The 27234-nt window shown below is 39.8% G+C and overlaps 1 protein-coding gene across 1 annotated transcript in view; it reads right to left on the bottom strand.

The window, feature by feature from the left end:
* KCNK1 (potassium two pore domain channel subfamily K member 1) overlaps nt 1-26199 on the bottom strand; it is a 32387-nt gene extending 6188 nt beyond the window's left edge. Inside the window, exon 1 of the mRNA XM_057407054.1 lies at nt 25627-26199. Coding sequence (XP_057263037.1) covers nt 25627-25981 — 355 coding nt within the window. The 5' untranslated portion in view covers nt 25982-26199. The remainder of the gene's footprint in view (nt 1-25626) is intronic.
* Nucleotides 26200-27234: the final 1035 nt, after the last annotated feature.

Raw genomic sequence — 27234 nt, 5'->3', positions numbered from 1 at the left:
TTCTGAATTGGGGTCACTCCGCACTCACCCAGTCCGCCCAGTGCAACACTGGACCAAGCAGATATTCCCCAATGTCTCCTGGGAACCCCCTGCCTGCTCCCCTGTGAAACCAGCTGCTCTGCAATTGCCTTCAGGTTTTATAAGAACACAAGAGATTTCTCCTCTATATTAATGAATTTTATAGTAGAAGGATTACTGTTTTAAGTTTTCCAGTGGAGTAAGAAAAGGAAATGTTCTTTTTATTTAAGATGCATACAGACACTTCCAGATAAGGAAAGGCAGGCAAAACGTCTTATCACTATGACATATGAAGTCTTAGAAAAGAAACACGAGGCAGTATCTCCATGTTAGCTAACTCAACAGGAAACTTCAGTTTTATTTGAATTTTAATGACATTATGAATAATTTACCCAATGTCTTTTGAACCACAGAACAGTGTACTAATTAATGGCTTTTTTTTCCTTGCTCACCTTCTGCTTGCTTTATTTGCTTTGAGATAAGAGAAACAGCACTGCACAGGGCTCACCAGATGCAGCTGAATCAGATTTATGAAGCTGCAGAAATTTCTTACCTTGTGTTCTACTCCATCCCTAATAATGGTGGACTTTTGACTGGCAGTTCTGACTGCCACTGACCTGACACTTTCTTTGCCCAGAATCTTGCCCCTCAGAGGTATGCAGGGATGCCACTTCCTAAGTGCAGGGATCTCACTTTGTAAGTGCAGAGCTCACCACTTCATACATGAAACTATGACTGGCTTTGCTGTGAGCATGACTTAACATTTTATCCACACTCGTTTTCAAGTGTGATTTTCTTGCTCTGTAGCTCACCCTTACTGCCTTAAATAATTTTGTGTCTTTAGTAAACTTTGTTACCTCCCTCTTCCAGGTCATTTATGAGTTTGTTGAATTGCACAAGCTCCAACATATGCCTCCAAGGAAGAAGCCTTGTGACGTTCCCCTCCTTCCAAGAACTAACCATTTTCTCCTATTCTGTTTTCTATCTTTCCATCCATAAAGAGGGCCAGCCCCAGTTGCTTAGTGTTCCTGAAAGCATTTTGCAACTACCAACTCCAAGTTTGGAAGAGAAGAAAGATGCGTGCTTTGAGTAGATCACAGGTTATCTAACACTGGCCCATGCAACACAAAGGAAAAAAAGGCAATTGCAATGCTTCTTCACATCAAGGTGTCTTCTTTAAGCAGAACTACAGGTGTGTTACTTGAGCAATATGCAGATCAGAGCTCATCTGGACTATCTACCTCATTCTGGTACCTATATTTAAAAAATTACACTGGAAGTAGAGCAGAGAAAGGTTATGGAAACCATCAGGGGAATAAAGACTATTTTATGAGAGGAAGATAAAAGTGGTGGCTTCCTTGGCACAGCTGAACGGAGGCTGAAAAGTGATACAGTATCTCCCTGTTAATGCATCAGCATACAAGTACTACCAAGGGAAAAGAAATGCTTTAGATGAAGAATAATATCGCCACACAAACAAATAGCTTTGCTATAGCATGAATACGTTTAGTTTGGAAATCAGCAAAAGGCTTTTAAGCTTCAGAGAAGAGTTCTGGAGCAGCCATCCACTTTCAGTACAGGGGAAAGAACCCAGCTGTATTTCACATGTAGCCAGATGAAACTTAGTAACTTTCTGGATGATGCAGTATAATAAGCCCATACATGACAAACAGAAACCGAGCTTGCAGACCTAGAAAGTCTCTTGCAAGTTCACTTCAGGGATAGCTGAGATTATGTATCTGCTCCTCAGCTGCTAACAGTTACAGGAACTATAGTACTAAAAAGCATTAACAGTTTCTAACTGAGAATCCACTCAACCAGCAGCAAGACAACGACATTTTACAAAAGCAATGGAAAAGTAATCAATTAGGAATGATTATACTGAAAAGCTTGAGCTAAATCTGTCACAATTTATAAGGCTATGGCAAGTGAGGAGGAAAAAGATCTATTTTCTCCCCCATATGAAACTGCTTTTATATGACTTTTCCTAACAATCCCTATAATCTTAGTCATCACTGTGCAAAAGTAAGTAAAAAAGTTCAACATAGCCATACATTAAAAAAGAGGAAATTACAGATCTGAGGCAGGAGATATTCCATGTCTGCTTTCAGACAGTTGTGCTCTATTGCCTCCCATCTCTGCTCCTGAACCAGTTTGTAGCTTCTCTGCACTGTAACCTCTTCAGGGAAATTCCCTTCTATAATCTCTCCATAAAGTGCCTAGAAAACACTACTTCTACATAAATGACTAGTAACAAAAAGTATGCCAATTTGCCTTTTGCAGTGGAAACTGCAACAATCAAATGCATTACAACTGCAATTCTGACACTCTTTTTGTTAGGAAAAAAAGGATGCTCACAGAAAGATGACCACTTACGAAGATATTTCTTTATTCTACCAAGGAGACTTGCTATGGGTGACTAGAATTAAATTGCCCATGTAGCATATCTGATAACTGTATTACTGATTATGAAGACAGACAAGATTTACTGAATGCTGTATTTTCATATGTATAATGCAAATATCAGATAACAATCACTCATTAAAGGCACTGACCTTTGAAAAATCAGACCCTCAGACAACCTGCCCAGACTCAGAAGCAAAGCAACACCAGAGATAAAAGGATATTACTCACATATAATCCCTTGTATTGTCTATTCATTGCTTAGTGGTACCATTCCTTAAACTCACAGAAAAAAAAACCAACACATGCAAGACCAGCAGAATTTGCCAAATTAAGTAAGATCAATGCTCCACCTAGCTCAGTGTGTTGATACAAACCATGTTTGATTGATCATACAAAGAGCAAAACCCCACAATATCTAGACAGTTGAGTTTCAGTTCTGTTTTGATATGGGGATTTTTTCCTTAAAAATAATTTACTCTCTTGTGAGTTGGACAACTTCTACTGCCATAAGTTTATATATATATATATATATATATATACACAAAAATGGCTTTATCTGCTCTGATGTAATTTTGATTGTCATAGTCTACAAAAGTTCTTATTAAAAAAATAAGCTTAAAATGCTTAAATCTTTTTACATTGATCTTGTTGCTGCAAGTTATATAAGTCAATTATGTGTTCAATATCTACTCTTCCATTTGCTGTCTTTCAAGTTAGTCTTTTGCTCTTATACCTTTCTAAGAAGGCTTCGTCATGACTTCTCTTTACTTTTCAGTGGTTTGTATCACTCTTGTGCAAGTTCCTTTAGTTATTTTCTGTCTTACCTGTGTCTAATTGTTCCTGTTTGATGACTTTGTAGAGAAATATGCAGAAATGATCACTGAATTCCAGGTAAGATATCTTTTCTCCCTCCATTTTTATATACCATCACACTTTGTTTTTCAGAGTCTCTAGGGAGCTTACAACAATGCCCAATTCATAACAGCCTATGTCAAACCCAGCATTGCATACTAGTATTTCACAATAGTCTTCCACCCTGTGTTAGCTTGGTACTTGTTGGCACTGGGTGTTCTCTCCTTTCATCTTTCTCAGATACTGCTTTGACCAGTACAAGCAGTTTGATATCATTACTGCTTTGTGTCTTCATAGTTCGGTCCTTCCTGTAGCTCATTAATTGGTCTTCTCTGTTAAGAGACAGTGGCTTTACATGTATTTTGGGACCCTGAATTGAGCATTTAGTGTCACAGTGCAGAGGTGCCACAGTTCTATGTTCTGATAACCCAGCCTGGACTTCCACACAGAAGTGCCCAGAGGCTGCTTTGAAGGGTAAATGTTTGAATGTGTAAGTGGATCTGGCATCAGGTGAGGTAAGAGACAATCAGAGGTGCCATGACGTTGGAAAAGTTTCCCCACAGACAGCCTCTCTTAGGCTATGGTGATGAAGCCTGGAAGTATGCAGGTTGTGGCACTGGCTCCTTCTCTTGCCCCTCAGTTACACTCCCAGGGTATCTGCTGTCTATAACTGTTCTCACAGGCTGGTCCATTAAGGGGAACCACCATCCACAGCATTAAAGCTCACTTCTCTCCCTTCATGAATTAAACAGTCAATGGTTTTGTGTTGTCAGTTTTCTCCTGCCAGGTGCTGTTCTCCCTCTCTCACAGATTTCCTCAAGCCATTGCTCCCTCTGGTCTCCCTAGCCCCAAATGACCCTGTTGCAACACCAGCAGCCCTATGTGGCACCATCAAGTTTCTCAGGGTGTGCAAGTGGTCATCTTCAGCACACTCAGTGTCTTCCCCAACAAACCCATTCAGATGGCAGAGTCATAATACACAACCCCAATGTGGCAGCACAACAGATAAGCTGCTCATCCCTTCACTGGTTTGAGTCAGTGTCTCTGAAGAGAAGCCAGCCCTTTAAGGCTGCTCATAATCTTAAAATGCCCCATAGATGAAGTGAATCATGTGCTACTTATTAAAGACATGTAAAAATCTTTCATTCATCCCAAGCGTAATATGACTCACTGGAATATGATGATAACGACAATGAAGGTCAATGACAATAATTAAATAATTTATACATTTAGTTTTAGAAACCTTTGACATTCTCTGCTGTGTTTAACAGTGAAATACATCCCTCTTCATAACTGGCCTATGATCTCCTAAGATAAAAAGAACTGTCAGGTGATGGTAGATCCGTGTTGTAAGAGATCACAAGGAAGTCTCATTATTTTTTCCTACTGCAAGGAAGAGCGTAGCAGCAACCAAAGTAATGAGAAACTTGCTCTACAGAGATCAGACCAACAACATTATGATTGAAGTAGATGATTAGGAAATTTATGTCAAGTATAGCAGCTGACCAGGCCATAAATTTGCAGGCAAAAGGTCACCTATCATACAATAAGACAACAATTATAAAAATACATGCTATATTATGCAGCATGCCTACACATGCCAAACCATCTGCTCAGAATCAAATTATTTCAGAAAGGTTATTTTGCTGTTTCTGCTCCAAGGGTGCGCTCTGGCAAGGACCAGTTTTAAAGATAGCTGATAGGCAGGTAGTTAAACCAGCCTGTTAGCACACTGTTGCATATAAGCCTTTCTTCTCTACAGTAGAGAGAAAAAGGAACATAAAGGACTGTAGACAGACATACAAACTGGTCTGTAGCTAAAAATGTGCAAAACAGTTGCACTTTACTGCTAGAAAACACTTTTCAGAACTCAGTCAGAGGTTTGAGACACAGCAATACCATTAAAACCAGATACTAAAACAGCTGAATGTTAAAAAGGGGTGAAAATTAAAAGTTCACCCACACACTTTTGTTAAACAGACCTGAGAACTTTGAATTCCAGCCAGGCTGAGATAAGCTTCCCTATATGGCAGAAAGGAGGAGGAAAAAAATCCACTATGACAGGCACCTTTAAGTAGGGGAAGTACATTCTGATGTTATATTTTGCTACCTCCTCAGTTGAGCTAGTGGAACTGGGTTTGTGTGCACTGGAAAGGAGGAAGAGGCACTGTAAACTGAACTGATGAAATCATTTGGGTTTAAAAAAAAACCCAAACAAACACCAACCCAAACAAAAAAACTCCAAACAAACAAAGCAACAACAACAAAGAGAGAAAGTGATGAGGAGCAGATTTGTTGGAGACCTAGTTCATTTCACTAATGAAAGCTTACAGCACAGTACATGCTGAGGGAGGAGATGACGGGTGTGGCAGAAACCTCTTCAACCAGTTTTACCACTAAAAAAAAGCTATTCATTAGGTTCATACACAGCACCAATAAGGGTGATTTAAACTTCCAGCTGAGGTGATTTAGTATGGTGCTATTCCAGCTCCCTTAAATAATACGTCCCTCAAACCTCAGTAGAACAGAAGTTGTAGAAACATATTTAGACAATTAAATTAACCATGAGTATTAGTTTTTCGCTATAATGATTTCTCACATAATCATTCCTCAGAATAGACTTGTTTTGTTTTGCCAATTTCTAGTATCTGCCCTATCAGATATTTGCAAATAACTAGTAGGGACTTCCTCCCCTAAACAAACCCCCACAGAGATTCCAACACACTGATTTGCATGTATCTACTAATGGTACATGGTTTCAGTTCCTTCTAATACTGTCCTTTGCTGCCACTAGTTATCAAAGCCAAAGACTGCTAACTCCTCAATGTCCTACTAGCTATATTTGGAGTTGCCTTGTAAAGGACCAGGTTCTTATGATCAGCTCACAAATGTCACCTGCTGCACCAAGAAAGGCTAAAATGGCTTTGAACTTAGTTTAGTAATAAGGTTGTGTAAGTAATTTGGCTGGCTGTCAGCAGCATCTGCACCCAAGAACCAAGCCAATGGCATGGATATTTTGGCTGCCATGTTAAAAACAGTTTCCAAACCAATTTCTAGCAGAACAGCTGCACATCAGAACATTTACATCTTGCAAAGTCTATAAAGCCTGCCACATCTGTTCCTGCACAGGAAGCAGTATTTCACCTGCCCAAATAATCCAAGCTAGAAACTGCATCCACCTATGCTGGGAAAAGGGGACTGGGGAAAATGTTTGAGGACAACAGATATCTCTACCCTATTTATGTGAATACATTGAGATAAACAACTTGCTTTATGGTCTTATATCTGATATTGTTTAAACTGTGCGAGGATTTGGGCAAAAATGTGGGCAAAACACTGATGTTTAGGTCCTGTTATGACTAACACGATCCGGGTCAGCCTTAAATAGTTGGTGTGACAGTGGATATAGCTACAAGCTGACATGTAACGCATCCACATTCAGAAAGCATGGCGACTGTTAATCATATATAAAGAAACAAAACAAACATCTCATACTGGGAGCAGGAGTAATGATTCTAATTTCCTACTGAGTACGTTCTTAGCACTATGAAAAGTTATCCCCTTTCTTGCAGTAAACCCAATCTCAACTTCGTCTGGGAGTCCCACATGAAAAGCAAGCAAAAGCTGTTACTGACCTAGACCTATGTTCAGGGTGTCACTTCCTGTGCAAAAGCACTTCTATAGAAACAAATAATTACCCATATAAAAATGTATTTAACCCAGTATTTAAGAAATAATGTATATAATAATGTAATAATAATTTAGAACTTAATACATCAATAAATATTCAGAACCAAACTATCAAATTGTTTATTGTCTTTTTAGTTATCATATACTTACTGTGCCACCAAACCAGGATAAAAATATTTCCTTGTCCCCAAAACATGCAAGTTCAGTATAAAATGCAAGGCAGCCAGTGAACACAAACGGAAAGATGGAAAAGAATGAGGTGATACTGGATAGTGTGCAGCACAACAGCATCCATATGCCACCTGCATCACCTCTACTAAACCAACCCTTTCAAATATTCATATACACTGATGAGCTCCCCCCTGAGCCTTCTCTTCTCCAGGCTGAACAGTCCCAGTCTCTCCCACCCCTCACAGGAGGGACACTCCAGTCCCTTCATCACCTTAGTAGCCTTTTGCTGGACTCTCTTCAGTAGCTCTGTACCTTTTTGTTCCAACCTAGCTGCTGATGCTGGAGAATTATCTGTTCGAGGAGATATTTCTGTACCCTGTACTATATTAAGGTTGCTGCACACTTTTATATATAAAAGTGAGATACAGGAGGCTGGAATATTGATGTTGGGACTGGGCAAGTGTTACCAATCCCATTTTTTATCCAATTATGCAGCAGGAGGTACACTGTCACGTTTAATATCCAGCAAAAATGACAACAAAGCACAAATCTTTTATTCCTTTCTTCAAATTGACATATTTTCATATGACTTAGAAATGCTTTCTCTCATGCAGAGATTAAAATATAGATGTCTTTTCAAACTAAAAAAAAAAAAACCATGTTCTTGAAGTTAGCTGCTCTCATGACCCACAGTCTCATAAAAATGCTTGTTAAAAACATTTTTCAATCAAATTTGAGTGAAAAAAATATAAAGGAGTGCAAGTACACTGTTGTCATTTCATTTTTCTTGTCATTTTTTGGACCCCTGTAAATTGGATATTTAAAGAAGATGACTTTTCATTTTACAAAATGTAATCATTTTTGATACTCTTCATGTCCCACGGAGGTTAATAGGAGAAATTACAAGATATCATGATGAAGAAAATGCTTTTCTGTTGTTGGGCTGGTCAGCAAAACTAGTCCTTTAAAACATCCAAATAGTTTGGTTTCAACAGGAGATGAGATCTTGTTCTAAAAATCTCATGTGAATGTAATGAAAAAAACCCAACATTGATCATATTACTTAAAGGACCCAGTATCTGCCAAATCCTGTCCAGAACGTATTATTCTGACTACTGGAATGTAAAATATAGCAACAGGAAAAAAAGAAGAAAACAGAATTAATATAACTGCATTGTCACCTTGTTTACATTAGTATTGCAGAATACTGGATGTGGATCTGTAGAGAGGAATACTTTGTATTATGGACCTAAATTCATCATTATATGTAGGGAAGATAGGGCTTATTTTAGATTTGTTCAACTTTGTTCACAAAGACTGGATGCCCAGTCACAGCTGAAGTGTGTTCCACTGCTCTCATAGAGTGACAGTTTCAGGCAGCCTGCACACTCCAAAACTGCTCCACAAGTTTGAACCAAAAGTGGGGAAGTGGGAATAATACGGAGATTTGTTTCAGCAGTACACTCTTCATCTGAACCAAAACACTACTGTAGGGCCAGGAAAGCTGGCATACTTCAGAGTTTGAAGCTGAAGTTAACAGCACTTCTCAAGCATTAGCTCCTGCACTTGTGTTCAGCAAGGCAATGCCAGAGCGCCTTAAAAGCACGGTTCTGAATATGTGAAGCATTTTCAATTCTCTGAAGGGCTCCAGATTTTTTGTAGGAAAGACTTTCACTTACAGTTTCTGAATTGCTGTCAGGACTCAATAATATGAATGACAACATTATTAACACTCTATGAAGCACAGGTCACTTGAGAACATGGAAGGGTGCTCCATGAAGTGAAGGGAAACCAGATATAACCCTGGGCCAAATCAAAGAAATACTAATATTTTCTAATTCCAACCCAGACATTCTATGCTTCCTTTCATCAGAAAGTTCATCCAGGTCTTGCTTACACCACCGTGCAAGGCAATGCACACCAGATGCAAAGACTACAGTCTGATGGGCATATGGAATGGCTAGCAAGCCAGCAACTGCTGTTTTAAACAGTATTTACCCACAGTTACTATTTAATGAAGTGAAAAACATTCCAACTGTATAGCCGTGATGCTAATGATGAAGTCATTCCCATGCCAGCAGTTAAGATCCCTATGGGGGGGTTACAAGGAAGTGCTCAGTACAGATACTGCAGAATAGGAGGATGAGTTGTACTAGAGCAGTGTAACAATAGATGGAATCCACTGCACAAGAGCCAAATGTAGACAAAAGAGTAAGTACAGAAATTAGCATGTCCCTTTCACATCTGAGATGATTACTGTTTGGTGAAACGCCCCCTCTTCTCAACAAAAGTATCAGAGAGAAATACAACCCCAAAATAATAACTTTAAGTGGAAAATGATAGCATTCTTTCACGTCATACTGCCTGACACCAGATCTTGCTAATCTTGCCTGGATACATTACGGACAAGTAAAACAGATCATCAACCCAAGGGAACTATTAGACCCTTCCACCACAGACTACGTGAAAGAATGTGTTGCTTGTCACCGTAATGGGACCTACCATGCGAGAGACAAGGGCAGCGGGACTCCAGGTAAAGGCACATACTCCATTTGAGGACTACTAAACAAGCCTTCAGAAAGGACATGCTATCTGCAGGAAGACACTTCTCCACACACTCAGCTGGCAAAGCTTTCCCACTCACCATGTGAGAGCCGAGTTTTCAAACCCTATCTCTAAGCTACACAGCTCCTATCAAAGTGTTCATTAAGAAATTCCTTTTTCTTGTGACATGCTAAACCTTCAGCCTGACATGAGGTTCTTGTGGGCTAGACCCGTGTTCCTACAGAGCCCTGACAACTTTAGTCATGTGTTTTGAAGTGAAATGTCATTAAAAATGACTTCATGCCCTGCCATATACTTCACACAGTGCTGAGCACAGGAACAAAGACTATGTGAGTGCCTTCTGCAGACAGAGGTCTGCTAAACTTCTGTGGCAAAAGCATTCAGGCTTCACTTCTATCAAGAGACAGACAGGCATTTCTGGGTTTGCTGTTTGGGTTTGGGGGTTTTACCTTGTTTTTTTAAATTTGACAGGATTTTTATTTTTAAACCCAAAGTCTTTATACTAGAAATTGGTTCTCCTTAGTGCTATCCTGGATTTAAGACCCTGAAAAAGCTAAAATGCAATCAAAGCAGGATCCATCTGGTGTTGGGATATTTTTCCCCCCACAGATGTCTCAATAACAGCACATTTCTAGAAATACATATCCAAAAACCCGATCACATCTTTAGACCTACTTCTAGCAAAGATTTAGCATAAGAAACCTATACGTTGTTTCAACAATTGTTTTCCCTGCTATATTCATTTTTCCATATGGAAAAAAAGAAATTTATGAAAGTCTGCTGAATAAAATGCAACCAACAGGTCAAAAGCAAGGTGAGATTTCCTGAGGGCTCTTCTCAGAATTCAGCCAGGAAAATTCCAATTATTCTTTTATTGGTTTACTTGCCTGCTAGGCAACAGATGGTCGAAAACCTGTATGAAAGAAGAGGCCTCACCACCACACTACTTCATTATGAATGTTTCCTGATAAAACAAACTGTAAGTCTCCAAAATTTAAATTTGATAAGTTAAATATTTTGCTTTACCTGCAGTCCTCAGAAATGTTATAAAATACAATGAGGTTTTGTGCAGGTCTTTTATTAGGGATTTTTGCGCCGTCATACTTAGCAGCGTTCACACAATAATGGATTTTTAAAGCTACTGATCACCAAGATTAAAATACAGCCAAAGAAACAGGTTCATCAAGAACTTCAACATCAATTTCAAGATATTGAAAGGCATACAAGCCTTTTTGCAGTTCTTCCTGGGAATTACATCCTGAAATACTCAAAGTAGGAAAAAAGAAATCTTAACAAGGACAATGCTTTTGCAGCAACACCAGGAAAGAGAAAACAATGCTGCTGACTACATTTAGCCAGTACCTTGTTCGTGACAGTGATCTTTTCATTTCTCATGTTAATGTGGTAAAAAACATGATAAGACTTTCACCTTGACTGCAGCATAAAGGTGATATGTCTTACCCAACACTAATACTTCCACATTTTGTCTTTAGATATGACAGTGTCTACCTGGGAAGAAAACTCATTTTAGAAGTTAAAATGCATTTAGCATCTAACTGGCAGTAAAGCAGAGAAGATACACAGCTTCTGAAGAGACTGGAAGGAGATGTTTTTTTCTTTCTGGAAAAGGTCTGGAACCATGGTTTCATTTCACACTGCAACCTTCTCTTTCCCCATCTCCTCTAATTTTCCTGTAACAGGTTTTAAAGTTCTACCAACTAGTTGGGCCTTGCACTTGAAAGACCTTGTTTATGCATGGTGTACCACAGGGATGTGCCAGCTGCTGCTGAGCCCAGCACCTGTGCAGAATGATATTCTGCCTGAAGCCTGGTGCAGTTCACTGGGAAGAGGTTTCTAAAAATTGGTAATTTGCATCCGTTACCATCCCAAATGCACACTGGGATATGTCAAAAACTTTGAATGTGTTGCAGATGAACATGATTAAAGCACTGCAGTAAGTATCAAATTAGTGAAGAATACCTATCTAGTCTCACTAAGTTACCATTTCTTGCACTGAAATGAGCCACAGTTGTTCTTCCTACCATCTGGGAACAAAAAGAAAGAACCAGCTGCAAATTAGTATGCTTCCCACCTCTATTTCTGAAACAAAAATTGCTTTATTGCACCACCAGAAAGAACAGAACATGAAAACAGTGAATGAAACTGGTATTGTTGGCAGTAAGGAATTATTACACAGAATTAAAAAATTAGGCCATTTCATGCTGTGGAGTTGAAATCAAATCTGTAAGCAGCATCTTTGCATTAAAATGCAACCTCGCATGGAAGAAAATGTTATCTACTAGATACAGCAGTGGAATAGGAATTTATACTTCTAATCTTGTTATGAATTTAACATGTGGAACTCTGGGAAATTACTAGCATCAGCTCTCTTGTTTGGCAGAGGAAGACAGTACTTAGCTACCTTCATGAGATATTTCAGTTAATCAATCAGACATCATAATGCATTTGCATACAAATGAATCCTATTTCTGTTTTCTGTTCTAATAATTATTTCTCAGAAACACAAAGAATTCAACAGCACATAAAACAAAACAGAAGGCAATCAATTTAACACAAATAGCAAAAATTACTAAAGCAACTTAACAAAACCCCACAGAGCTCAGTGCATCAGTCTCCACTTTCACATGCAGCACATTCTATCTGGAGTATTCATTTCTAACTTGAAAATAATAACAAAGAGAAATTGAGACAATATTTACACAAGGGCTAAAGTGAGATACTTTTTCAGGTAAGATGGCTTATTCTGAACTTTAAATCACAGTCCAAAATGTGATGCTTGATGGTACTCTGCCATCTGAATATAGTCTAGCTGAATATACTCACAGTTTCATGCTCAAAATAAAACCTTAACTTACAAGGCCCAATGGGGAAATACTTCAACTGTTATGAGAACCAGTTTACTGAACCATAAGCAAATTTTATAGATACATTAGTCCTATTGAATCATTCACATGTTTAGGACATCCACATAGCAAACACTAGCTGTGGTAACTATAAAATTGATTAGTTCCACTGGAATCAGGATACCGAGGATAACCACAACTGTATGTCCTACCAATAAATAAAGGGAAAGGAAAAGAACAGCACTGTAGTTAAACATACCATTTATGTTCATAAGAGGATGAAATGCAGACTTTTTTGCCTATTCAGAAGAGGTTATTTAGAAACAAATAGTAAAGTAGCATTTAAAAAGGCAATCTACAGATAAAAGACATTTAACCAGCAATGTGAAGACACAGACAAACCGATTTAAATGCTGCGTGGTTTAGCAAAAACTATATTGCCTGCTTAGATTAACAGCAATTTGTTTTGAAACTGTGAGCCTCTCCAGTTGGTTAGAGAATGTCTCTTTGTGTGGTATTTGCTGTTTCCAGAAATTCCTACAACTACGGGATAATTTTCCTAGTGAAAATATGTCATTCTGACATCTCAGGGACAGAATAAGGTAGCCCTGCATATATGGAAAGCAGGCAACATTAAATCAGTAGTACAATTCACAAAAAATACTTCAACTGCCAAATCAGAATCCTCGACCCACCATGTCAGTCAAAGACATCAAAACTGACCAGTGATTTTAAGTCCCATGTCTTTAAATCCCATTATGTTCAGGTAGCACACATAGTAGAAACACTTAGCTATCACCCAGGCTGAAGACTGAACATACAAAGGTTTCTCATGTTCAGCACCTTACTGCCAATGCTTGCATTTGCAAACTTTGGCAAACATGAAAAAGGCTGGGTTGATGCAACCTGTTACTAAGGAAAGCAGGATTCTCTAAGTGGCATCTCTCAGACCTTAGTATAAAGGAAGGAGGAATGTATGACGGTTGGTAATTCCAAAATAAAGGCCTAGCATTAAAGAGCAATGTGTAAATTGATAGTTACATCTTTTCAAGGGAGAAATTTGTTTGCAAGTGTCTGGCCCTATGAATGCATCCAGTTTCTTGTAATTCTCAGTGATCAGAATTTGTAAACTAGTTACAGAAACTAAAACACAACAGCACGACTGCATTACTTCCATACTAGTTGCAAAGACAATGCAATTTATCACATAACAATAGCTACCCAGTGGGAAAAATTAAAGTTCTCCTTGAGATTCATGTACCTGAGGTATATCAGACAGAAGTATTTTAGTGGTGGCATCTGTACTAACAAAGAGGAGTCTTGTAAAGTTCTTTCAGCTTTGTTAGCTGTCAGTTTAATCTTGCTTGAAATAATGCTGCTTTACAAGGGGCAGCCAGCAACTGTCAGATACATTATCATTACAGGAAACACATTCTTAGGTTACCATTTCCTTTCTTACATCTGCTGTTAATTTGGCCACGCATTTTTAATTCTTTCTGTGCTTTCACCAAGTTGTTACATGAAATGTCTAATGTAACGCTTGAGTCACTGCTGAGAAAGAAGATCCTTTTCTCCAAGTGGGTCCCCTCTTGCATTGGTTGTAGTTTACCTGACTGCAATAACTTAGAACAAACTAATCCTACAGAAAGTGAATATGTTTCTTCCAGTCAGACAAAATGACATGGCTTACTGCTGTGGTCCAGTGGGCAACAGTCCAAGTACAGGGCACAAGTTTGGATCATAGGATGGGAAGCTGGAGTCCAAGACATCTTCCTTCCACTGGCAAAGCTGTTAAGTACACTCATCCCATTTCGCTTCACATCAACCTAAGCAAACATTTTACTACGTATAAGGAGAGGCAACCAGCATGCTAAAGCAGAGCAAACACTGCTTTCTTCCCATAAAGGTTACTCACACATTTGGTAAGTCATGTGGGATGCATTAACTGATGTTTAGCTTGTTGTCTGCACACAATACAAACTGAACAACTTCATAAAAGGGAGTGCAATGTTTCTCCATCAAAGATACAGAAATGTGTACTGCACACTTTAATACGGCTTCTGTGAGTTCCTATTCAAGTAGCTGCAATTTCCTTTAATAGGACTGAGCAAAAAACTATTACTAAAGCAAAACAGCTGAAGTACATCCACAGGACAGGAAATCAGCTTACTGTATGGGAATGTGTCCTAGCAGAGGAAGTAACACAAAATTCTCAAGTTCCTAATCTCAATCGTGCTAATATCTCTTACATGATCTTTTCCAACGGTCTTTCCTCTTTGTCTTAGCTCATCCTTTTGAAAAATACATACGAATATATGACTCTATTCTCACAAGATGCAGAACATAACAGAAGTGCTCTAATCAGTAAAGCACATGGTATGCACATGGTGCAGAATCTACTGATAAAAGGTGGTTTAGAAACATGAAAGATTAGAAGTCGTAACGGAAATGGTGATAAGATTGTGGCATAATGCAAAGCTAAAACCTGGAACTCAAACTTCTGTTTGAGATGTTGAGAGAGTTTTTATCTTTTGCCTTGGATGAGCTTCATGTCTACTAATAACTTTTACTGTAAATGTCATTTTCCTTGAAGCAGTATACAAAATTCTGCTTGACCTGAAGATTCAGCTGGCTTCACTTAGTACAAATAGCTGTACTAAAAGATATAGCTGAAAGATCAAGATTTATCTTTGCACTATAGCTATGAAGAATGTAAATGCGTAACAACTTTAATAATGAACTAAGGCAGGCATTTGCCCTTATATTTACTCTTTTCTTATTAACATGAATTGTTGATTCACGCAGTACAACATCATGGCCCACGGTTCTTTACTTGCCCAACTTGAGCTGCAGCAGTGGACCAGAAGGCAGGCTGGGGACATGGATTTCTCAACAGACATGCAAATGCATCCAGGTAAATTAAACTATCTCTTACCTTCACATAAGAGAGCTTTGTTGAGAACTATTAAACATTCATAAGATTTACAGCATTTTGCATTTATTTTTGTACATCACTCAGAGTTTACAGTAGCTAGGACTTTCAAACAGTAACACAACAATACATCTTTGGGCATTTTTGCTATGCTAGTCATTTTTGCTATACTGCTGAGTCAGCATTCCAGTACTAAATAAAAATATAACCATGAAAATAAGTAACAAGACATGCTGTGAAATGTTTAACATTTAATTGCCCATTAGTAAATTACACAGCCTAGAGCTTCCAGAACTCTTCATATGATATAGAAATTCTTTGGTTTGCTTTAGGGTTTCCTGATTTCCTTTAGGCTGCAGGCTTCAAAGGGAAAGGTCTATGCCATTCTTGTACAACAGATAGTTGTAAAGAGTAAAAAGCTACTTAAATAACACAGAGTAGAGATTTCATGGCCTTCTTACATTAACCTTAAACACAATGAGCAATTTTCACTAAAATTTTCATGAAGTGATTATATTTAGGATTGTACAATACAGTCCCCAAGAGTTAAACATCCAAGCTATTTGATTTTTCTGAACACAAGGGTTTTTTTCTCTACAATTTTCTTTAAAGCCATGTATAGTACAATCCCATCCTGCTGGGGAGGAGACAAAAATCAGAATTTTTGCCTTGCCTTTGCATTCAATGACTCTAAAGTAATAAATCCATTTTCAAACTATATTGTAAACAAAACAGAATACTACTCCAGCTTTCCTCTGGACTTTGGCACTACTTCTGTGTGTTGCAATGTCTAAGCCTGCCAATCACATTTTAAAAGGTCAACTGAGCAAAATATGAGTTCATAGCATGCTGTGTAGGTTTAAAGTAACAAAGTAAAAAGCTAAGTGTAAGAGTCAACACAGTACAGGCTTTAAAATTAAAAAAAAACATGCATAAACCCCATTCCAGACAGAGCTGCCAGCATTTGAAGTCTTCAGAAGGATTACTTTTGCCTCTTAATGCAGAGAAATCTTCTCACATTTTAAAATAATTATAGGTTTAGTATGTATTTAATCCCTGTTAGAAAAAAAAAAATGGAGAAGAACTTTCTGAAACAATAGTAAATTTTACAGTTGAGCTGGCTGCTTCCTTTTCCCTTGATGCATGAGACCTTTTCCCTACAATTCTGTGTTTAGCTTAGCTATAGGATACTCGTGAGTCACCTTTAGGCACATTACTACAGAAAAGATGCAAAAGCAGATGTGCACTTGTGACGGAATTCCCAGCAGGCTTTATAATTGTGTAATTTTCTGTAAGGCAGACTATTATTCTTTCCCCAACAGAGCATATGTTTATCCTTTTAGTCTCACTGTGTATTTCTACATGAAAAGCCTGGTACACAGCTTTTACCAGCATTGCAGGAAATACGCTGAAGTAAATGTGTAACTTTGCTATTTTAATGGCATACAGTTATACCAACTAAATGCAGTGCCTTTACTGTAAACATTGAATGAAGAATACTTGACCTCTTCATAAAATATTTTCAGTAAAGTTGAGAAAAGGATTCCTTGAGCAAATACATTCAGTGTGTGGAACACGAAAGAGACAAGGAGCAAAAGAGATGACAAAACCTCATTCTCATGGTACCAGATCTCTCAATAGCTGCATTTGCAATGGTATTAAATTATGCTTAAAAACATTCTGTACAGAAGTTCTGGCTACTCCAGAAGTTTTCACTTCATATTAGAGGACAGTAAAAAGATGGAGAAAGCCTGTGAGCATAACAATTTGGATTCACAATTTTTAGGAGAAAGATGGAAAACTGATGTTAAATTTTCTACTGGAAAACAGTATGCAACCTTGTCAGAGGGCACAGCCTCACTTTCTGGAACACAAGCAGTACAGTACTCCACAGATTACTGGGTTGGCTTGTTCCACTGGCAAAACTTGTTTTCCAGTTCAACCTCCTCCCTCACCTACTGCCAGGGAATACTGCCTAAGTGATCTCCCTGCTTCTGTATCTGCATTGCCCCAGTTCCTCAAAGATGCTGTGAAACTGCTTAAGCTACTGGCACAGAATCAGTTCAGAGTAGAGACTATGGTACTATCTAAGAAGCGTCAGCTAGTAAATGTTTGGGGTCTGGTGACAGCTGGTGTACCACTTTGATTCAGATGTGCTTTTCTTCAAGGAAGTGTTCATATTCTGTTTTCAGAGATGAATGCGTATCTTTTTTCTTTCCAGGAAAGATGAAATCCATATGCTCTTGCAAAAACCCCTCTGATACGTCTCTGAAGCACAGCCCCTTGAAAAGCTTTGCTCCATTCATTCCTTTCAGTCCTACTCCTAACCAGGACTACATCACTGATTTGTCCTCACAAGAAACACAACCTCTTTAAGGTTTCAGCTAGGTTCTTAAGTGAAAAAGCAAACTGACACATTATCTTAGGGTCTTCTGGGTCACCATCAGTAACTACTCTAGGACTTTGGTAAAATTTTGTATAAGTATCATAACTTTCAAGCAACTGAGGTTGGATCCAAAGAGAGTAGGAATTTAGGTAGCTAATTCCCAAGAAACTTCCTATTGCTATTCTTTAATCCTGAAGGCATCAAAACTCTCATACATATCCTATTTTTTCTCAAATTGCTAAAATTTCACTTCTGCACATGCCAATAAATGTCCTGGTCTTCATATGGTTTAGCAGCTTGTGGCCTACTTAATAATTAACCTGGAGCAATGGCTAAAGTAGACATTTCTCCATAGATGATGATGTTCTTCTGCCCCCCAAAATCCCACAGATTATTAAAACGATGACGCAGTGGGACAGAGTTAAACAAAGAAAGAACAAGAACCAGCCAACAAGTAAATGAAACAGCAGAAACTACAGACTTAAAAAGGAGACTTACTTTAAACTACATTCACATAAAATGAAAATCCTACTCAGCAATGTTCAGGAACTGCAGGAATTGATTGTTAATTTTAGAAGTCCCCCTCTGAGAGTGTACATAACTTTTAGCTTAGGATTTGATTTTGAGATGTCAGTCGAATGGTAATAAAAATTCCAGCTTTGCAAAAGGATTGCAAATAGAAACTTTTTAATGAAAGGCAATTTTTTCTAGAGATTAGTCTCCTCCTTTCAATAAAGATGTAAATATCAGAGAACAAAATACAGCCAAATGGAGTAATAGAGATAATAATAGAGCACTGGGAGGCCACATAATTCATCTAGGACAAACAGCAAATAATTTTAACATAGCTAAATTCAGTCAAAAAAACCCCAAAGAAATAGCAAAGGTGACATTTACAAAAATGAGTCAGTTAATAATCCCAGGGTAGAACACCAGTAACTCAGCCCTGACCCCAGTTAACACTCTGTGTATCATACCAAGTTCAATGGATTTGTTTGTGAATACTTCCTCCCTCCCCCCTCCCAGGTATTTCAGCAGAGGAGGAATGACCCTGGACCTGACATACAGGGATTACAGAAGCAGCCATTGCAGACCTTCACTTGTCAAAAGCTGCTGGGTTGGCTCCACTAGTAATTTAGCAAGCCAGGTGGAACAGCAGGATACCCAGTGGAGACAGAGCTTGTAAGAGACACCCCATCCGTCAGCAGCCAGCACTGCTCCAAACAATAGTACAGTCATGCTACTCCATAGCTTCTCTGCTTTCTGCCAGGTGATGGTTTTTACTACTCATTGGCCCATAAAGCATAAACACTGGATTAGAGCTACTCTTGCTACCCTTTGTTTCAGGAAATCCAAGCAGGAGTTTGGCACAGCTGACTGCTGTAATCTCATGAAAAACCCAGAACTGCCACCCTGCCTGGAACACAAGACAGGACAGACCCAGATTTCCTCTCCACTACTACAGTGGAGAAAACAAGAACTTTGTCCCTTTGTCCTGGGCACACAAGAGATAATGTGACCAGTCTATTGGCTGTAACTTGTAACTAAATTGTGGCTTGCATCCCAAAGCAGAGAGCCCAATATCCTTCCCAAAAAGTTTATTACTAGTACTTTTGACAAATAGAGGTATTTCAGAGATATTCATAAAAGATATTTTTGGTTTGTGGGGCTTTTTTGTGTTTGGTTTTTTTTTTTTTGTTGTTTTGTTTTTTAAAAACAAAAACTTGTTAATTTCCTTCTTTCCTAATTTTTTTTTTTCATTGAATGTTCCCGTATTTTTTGTATTTTTAGACATGGAGACCATAAGCATCCAATCTACTTTCTTAGCATTAGTCTATCCATATTCATCTTACCTCCTCCTGCAGCTTCCCTAAATGGAAGTCGTCTTTTCTTCCCTTTCTAAAGACCGCTAGAAAACCATAGTTCAAATCCTTGCGCTGAGAATGGCATTAAGCAGAACTCAAATGAAACCTCCCACACCTCATAGACAGCATCCTACCCCTGGGGCCAGACTAGAATATGGCAGCAGTAAGTGTGAAGCTGCTCTGTGGTGCATAAAACACAAGAATTTTCCCTGAGAGGAAACCAGACACACCAGCAGACAGAATTGCTCTTTCACTTTGTGTTTATACTTTTAATTGGAGAGGTGGGACGCCTGTTTCCAGGACAGTCTACTCATCTATCTGAAAGCGGACAGCAGCTACAATTACCCCGTCCCGGGACATGCTGTAGCATTTAACTGCCCTGCTGGGGTGTGGCTTCAAACCCCTCCAGCCAGAGGAGGAAAAGAATAAGGCTTCTCACATCCTAAATCAGTGCTCAAACAGTTGGCTTATTGAATGCAATCCTTCTCTGGCATCCTTCTCAACCTTACTCTTTATTTCCTTGCTTTTCTTAAAAGAACTCTAGTCTAAAAAACCACTCTGTTGCAGAGCGCAGTACAACCTCGCTTTGTCTCCCAGATCATCCCGAGCAAATTACCTTTTCCTGCGATTTCATTGCTAAGCAACAAACACCACTCAAAAGAGAAACAAAGTTCCTTCCCAAAGTTTGGCATCCCCACCCTGGTGAATAGCTGCAATTTATCACACCTATTTAAATAATCTGAGTGCTACAGTCAGAGCAGTAGTACAAGGAAGCTTCAGTATTCTGCTGGAGTCAGAGGTGACTACTGATGAGACTGATCCGATTTTAAACCATCACCAAGTTTGTATGTTTTCATACGGGAGGCGTCAGAGAAATTTACAACAGGTCCCTTGACATACATTTGGTATGAATTATGAAATTTATTATTACAAATGTATTATTCAGTGTGTATTAATGAGCTAATATAAGCATCCTCTGGGACATAAGCCACATATTCTGATGCCTGCAAAATAAAATATACATCTAACATTAAATTTCAGGGACAAAAAAATTAAAAAAAAAAAAAAATCTGCTTTCCCTAAAGTCTCTGTGAACTATAATTAAGTTAAATTCACGTTCTTCCATAACGTAGGAAAGACCCAATTAGTCTCTTCCACCTGAGGGCTCTAATGTAAGAGCATATGAATCTTACAATGGAGTGTTACAAAGACATCATAAGCTTTCATAGCATTCCCTAATCTCCCATGGATTTGTTAAAATCTGTACTCCATGCTAACTATGCACTGGGTACGGGGCCTGTTCCCCTGAGGAAGCTGAAAAATGAGAAAGTCCACTTCTTGACAGAAGGATGTGGAAAAAATTATGGAGACTGACTGGTTTCTTTCTCCCTGATCTCCTTATACAGGCTGCACCTTCTGTAGCGATCTACTGACTCCAGCACAATCTCCCAGCCTGTTAGCTTCCATAAATATAGCCACAGTTTATATCCACTTGCAACTCATCAGTAGCAAGGCTTATGAGAATGAGACCTAACAAAGAATGTCCTTATGAATTCAATGAATTATTAATTCAGTAAAAACATTAGTTCCTCATACCATTTGCCAGTAGGACCATATAAGCCATTTAACTTGAATGCAAAACTTTCTGTGAAAGCCATGTTGTTTCTTTACTAGTCCTTCTACCAAGCACTTTCAGGGTAATAGCCACTGTCAGTATTTAGCTACAACTACTGCATAGATGTTCCTTACTCTCTGCAGAATGCAGCACCTGAATTCAGTACACCATGGATCTTGGGTGCCATGCCTTGCAATTCAGCATAATACACCCATCCTCAGTGCCAACACTGAAACCAGTACAGGCTAAATTCTGGAGAAGAACTGATATTCACTAACCACCTTGCACACAACCACATTACGGGCTTCAGAAGCAGCTGAATACTAACAGCCCTCTCCTCCCTTCTTTTACTGTCTTAACTTATGTGTCTCAGATGAGAGTCCAGCCTGATCTTAACCACAAAGTGAAAAATATGCATTGCCATCATAGAAGATGCAACCTCTTGTCGCCCTTGCTCTGCTTATCCCTAGATCAGGACAAAGCTATCCTAGCTTTCCTGTAATGTGTATCTTGCCAACTCTGTCACAACAGAGAATGACATAAAGAAGCCCTTTCTCAGGATCCCTCTGCTTTCCAAGTGTTAAACGAAATCCACAGGGATATTTGTTATGGAGGCAAAAATACTTAAAGCTAGACAGTCAGAGTAAGACCGACAGTCCTTTTGCATAAAACACCCCTGGATAGCATTACATGGAGAAGACTCCAAAAAAAAAAAAAACAAAAAAAAACATAAATCCAGGCCAAGGGTCCTAAATTGTCATCTCCTTTCCTTCAACAAACAGAAGCCTCTTTACTCTCCATATCTTGCAACACAAGCAATATCAATTACTTTTTTACTCCATCCTGCTTACAATTCAGGGTGCAGTATTCCCATACTGCACCAATACAGGATAAGATTGTAGAGGCCAACCACATGCCAAGAACAGCAAAAACACAATACCTGGGAGAGAAAGCACAGAAAATTACTTCATTTTTATTATTAGAAATGAAACATATTTGTGCAGATGGCCCCACAAGAAAATCAACCAGAAAAAACTGCTTATGCAAGATCACCCAGGACATCTAACACCAAGACAACTGATGATCACAGATCTGCATAAGGTCATAATTACAGAGTTTCCAAGACAGATGCTATTTAATGCACACAACTGTATATTCTTGGTGTTTATGTTGTCAATGAATAATGACCAAATTGCTTCCTCTTACACACTGCTCATGTGGCATTCTGCATGACTGCTGAAGTTGCATAGGAAGACAAAGTTGTTAGAAGAGAACCCTGCTGCCAGTCACTGCTATAATCTGCTGAAGCTTCACCCTATTTCAGTCTGTCTATTTCACTGTCCTTTGTTTGCCCGTCCTTCAGGCAGCTTGTGACAGTCCTGTGACAGTCCATGTGTACAGCAATATAAATTGCTTTCAAACAACAATTTGCCTTACTATGTTTATTCCACAAACTCCCTCCATTTAATATTTTTTCCAAATTCTTAATGAGCCTTACCATTTTATTAAAGGATTTTCTCTAGTGAGTAAGAAGCCTAATAATATAATGAGGATGGAAGGGAACAAGAAGTGGAGTGGGGATCTAAAATTAAACTTTCCCCAATGCTTTATATAGAAAACTAAAAGGCTATGAAACAAGCCGCATCCTCTGCGTAAGGGATAGGTGTGCATTTATTTACACGATGAATGACAAACTCTGTCAGCTGAATGTAAGGAACAAATCCAGTGCTCCCTGAAATTTCACTTATGCACAAAAGCAACCCTCAGTTGGTAACACCACCACCAGGGCTCTCTCTTCTGCATTTGACCTTACTGTACTTCACAAACAGAGGGCATTTCAGGTGTACAGTTTGTAATAATGCAGCAGTTTTTGAACTTCAGACACTTCCAAACAGGTCTTTGAGATGACCAGGCAGATTCTGCATCTTGCTCACCTTTCATTTTAATGACCGTTTCAAAAGAGTTGAAAGATTTATTGTGCAGGTGTGGAGTAACTTAGGGAGGAAAAATGCACCTTGCCAGAAATCTGTGCACTCTAGGAATTATTTGAGCAAGTGCTGGATGTACTATACTGGTCTGGATTTATACTTGTACAAGTTCTTATTTATATTAAGCAGAAAACAAATAAAGCTAAAGGCCACTACATGAAACACGTATTTTATTAAATGGGGCCCAACCCAAAAGAATATTGGTCACAGAAGGAAATACACCATCTGATGCCTGGCCTATTACATCAATGATAACTAGATGAACTTCAGTTTCTGAAATTCTCAGAAATAATGGCAACACATGCATTTCAGCCCTCTGTGGTTCCTCAGTGTGTGCTATTTAAGTTTTCTAACAGGCTTTCAATTTGGACAATGGTACCTTGTGTTTTCAGTACGTTCCTTGTAGGGCCTCTGTGATCAAATCAGCTAAACATGCAGGGCCAGATTATGCCTTGCCCTTAACCAGATGTGCAGTGGGAAAGAAAGATATTTGCCTGAATCCAAACACCCTGTATCTGGGTCTGAGTAGGCAGTACTAAAGTGCTGCCAACTCACTTCCAATCCCACTGTCCTGATCATGAAGGTTTTTTGATTGATTCATCTCTGAAATCAATACTGCCAGATCTAAAAATAATAAACTGCAGGGATTGTGGATTAGATTATTATTTTTTTTAAATGTGGGTTATTGTTTTATAGAAAAATTAATTCTAATGCAAAATAAGCTCCTGGACAAAACAATTTACATTTTGTAGTACCAGACAGTGTAACTGATTATGAATGGAAACAGGTATCATACGGTCAACACGGCATCTGAAGCTTAAAGTGTTTTATAGTTTTACTGAAAGAAAAAGAATATAAAGAAAAAAAAAATTAAGTGCTGATGTACTATCACAATTCCATGCTTTTCTTACCAATAGTGTTACTACTACATACATATTGATTAATGCTTAGGAATTTATTCACTGAAAGCATGTAGTTTTCACAAGCATGTCACTCTCTCCCTTCTTGTAAACTTTAACTCTAGTTATTAAGATGGGGGGCTAGGAGGAGATCCAGGGACACACACAACCTTATTGTACTTTAAAAAGAAAAAAAAAAACACAAAAAAAACAGACCACCAAGCAAAAACCCCACAACAACCTCCTTATAACAAGCAGACAACCTGATCTGTACACTCAATGACAACTATTTTTAGGACAAGCATTGCCTGTTTGAAATCAGTCAGGAAGCACCAAAATAAGATCAAGCAAGTCAATTATTAAGTCTCATTATTGATATCAGCTGATTATATTTCCCATAATAGAAATACTCCCCTGTTCACTTGGGGGCAGGGGAAAAAAAGAAAACAGCAGTGCATCTTTTAGTATCAATGTACTACCCGGATTCAAAGTCCTCTGGCTGCACTGCTTTTGGGGCGATTCTTTTAAAGCTTTTCTTATTTGACAAGCCTTTGTTATTTATTCCAGTGAGCCACATTCAAATCACCTCAGCCAGCTTCCCAGCACAAATGCCTTCACTTATCCTTTACAGGAAGGTTGGCCACTACAATCGTATGTGACATAAGACTGCTGTAAAAATCATAGCATCAACTAGGTTGAAAAGTATGTCTAACCGTTACCCCAGGACTGCTAAGTCCACCACTAAACCGTGTCACTGAGGACATCTGCACATTGGCCAAAGAATGTTTTGAGCTTTTTGAAATATCAGTGAAAACTGCTATTTGGAAACAAGCAAGCATTATCTTTTGATCTTTGACGTGCAAATATTCAACCAAAACTGACAGTACAATATGAAACTGAAATATAAACTTCATTGTTACACCCAGGTTAGCAGTGTGTCCCCCAAGTGAGGCTGAAAGAAACACAAAAGAAGACCAAGAGCTTGAGAAGACATCCCTAAAAGCATTTAAAGGCTCAAAGAAAGAGATGGTCATTTTCAAAAGCACCAACATTTTTGGGGGGAGAGGGGGTGAAGCTGTCAATCTGGCTCTTAAAGATGAACGGTGTGGGTTTAAAATGCGGGTGATGCACCTTACATAAAATACTCCCCGCACACAAGGGAGTTGGGGAAGTAACGAGTACTCCAGCATCCAGCCGCCGGCCCCGCACCATCCCCGCGGCCCTGGGGCGCGAGGGGGGCGGCAAGCCCGACCCCCTCAGTCACAGGCCCGGTTGCCGAAGAAGGCGGCCCCACACCAGCCCCATCGCCTCCCCGGTGGCCGTGAGGGGGTACGGGCCTCCCCGGAAGGCCTCCTTTTGCCTGCCGTTCGCTTACCGGTGGTGGAGAGGACGGTGCTGGCGAAGAACAGCGAGGAGGTGAAGTCCCAGTTCCAGTTGCCCGAGGCGTTGCTGAGCACCGAGACGCCGTAGTTGCTGGCCTCCAGCACCCGCAGCAAGAACTGCTCCAGCTGCTGCTCCGAGAGGCAGGCGTGCTCCTCCAGGAAGCGCTGCTTCAGCTTGCCCAGCTCCTGGCGCAGCAGGTCCTCGTAGGGCAGCTCCACCGAAGAGAACACCACGGCGCCGAACACCAGGTAGAGCAGGTAACCCAGCACCAGCAGGGCGAAGCACCAAGCGGAGCGGTGCTGCTCCACCAGACGCACGCAGGAGCTGCCCGCCAGCGACTGCAGCATCTTACCGAGCCGGAGGCCGGCTGCGCCCTGGGCCGGGGTCTTGAGGGAGACACGGGGGGGAGCGCAGCCGTTACGGCCACCGGCTGCCCGGTGCCTCTGCGGCCGCCTTGAGGCGCGGAGCGGCGCTGATGTGGCGCTCACGTGGCCGCGCGGCGCAGGTACCCGCGGCTGAGGGAGAGCCTGCTGCCGCCAACCGACCGGCCACAACGCCTACGTTGGAACGGCGTTTTTTCTCCTCTTTACGTTTCTTGTCACCCAGGCGTGCGTGACTGGGCCCAGCTAGCGTTCAATGAAACCGACAGAGACTGCCCCTTAAGACAAAAGTGTCTGAGACTGCCTTGCCTCGCTGCTCCCTCCTCCGGGAGAAACCCCCGAACAGCAATTCCTGCCACTGATCCTTTTATTTTTCACATTTCCGAAGGTGCCGGGTGAAGCAGAAGAAGGTAACACCACAGACACAGCGGTGTGAGGAATGGGGCTGAATTTCAGATCGGGGATGTGATGCATTTAAGGAGGAATCCTGATGGCAAGCATTAATGTATTCCCTCAGGCCCTCTGGGCCATAACTTCAAAATGAGGCCTGTCTGGGATGACAGAACCAGGTGGCCACCAGAAATCTCATCCAAGCTAAATGAGCCTTTACTTCTGTGCTGGGCTCCTAAAGATACTTACTTTTAATGATACTTTACTTTTTTTTTCGTGCTCAGGGCAGTGTCCACAATGAATTCAAATCCACTGTTCAGCCAGCCCTCTGTGTGGTCCAAACCAGTGATCTTCTCCAATTCCACTTCAAATGCTTCTTTCTCCATTCATCTCAAACTCTGGCCAGCAATCATACAGTTAACCTGCAGAGAAGTTCCACTACCACATGAAAAAGAGTAGTGAAAATTGTAGCCTCCCAAAGTGGCCCTTAAAGTGACTAAAGGCAGCTTCCTTGGGTAAAATAGAGAGAGAGGAGATTCCCTAGCCACATCCTGCAGGGCTCTGCCACTTCCCTTTCACTTCTCAGCTGATGGCAACTTCTACAATCACAGAAACAAAGTAGTGGCTTGTAAATTAGAAACTTACTGGGGCTGAGACAGTGAGTTCGTACAGAGTAAATCATATCCCATAACCTATGTTAAGCTGTGAGGTACACTGTAGGGACTATCATGGGAAAAGGACAGAAAAACAAAAGGCACAAAACAATTCTTCATGCTAGAAACTTAAAACCAGTGTGTTAACATTTCCTTTCATACAACAGCTACATTAGT

The sequence above is a fragment of the Pezoporus wallicus genome, unplaced genomic scaffold (assembly GCF_028554395.1).
Source record: "Pezoporus wallicus isolate ANWC-B61680 ecotype Strahan unplaced genomic scaffold, APGP_CSIRO_Pwel_v1 scaffold_6362, whole genome shotgun sequence".
Classification (NCBI taxonomy): Eukaryota; Metazoa; Chordata; class Aves; order Psittaciformes; family Psittacidae; genus Pezoporus; species Pezoporus wallicus.
Note: the sequence above shows the minus strand (reverse complement) of the source record. Positions and strands in the feature narration are given on the sequence as shown.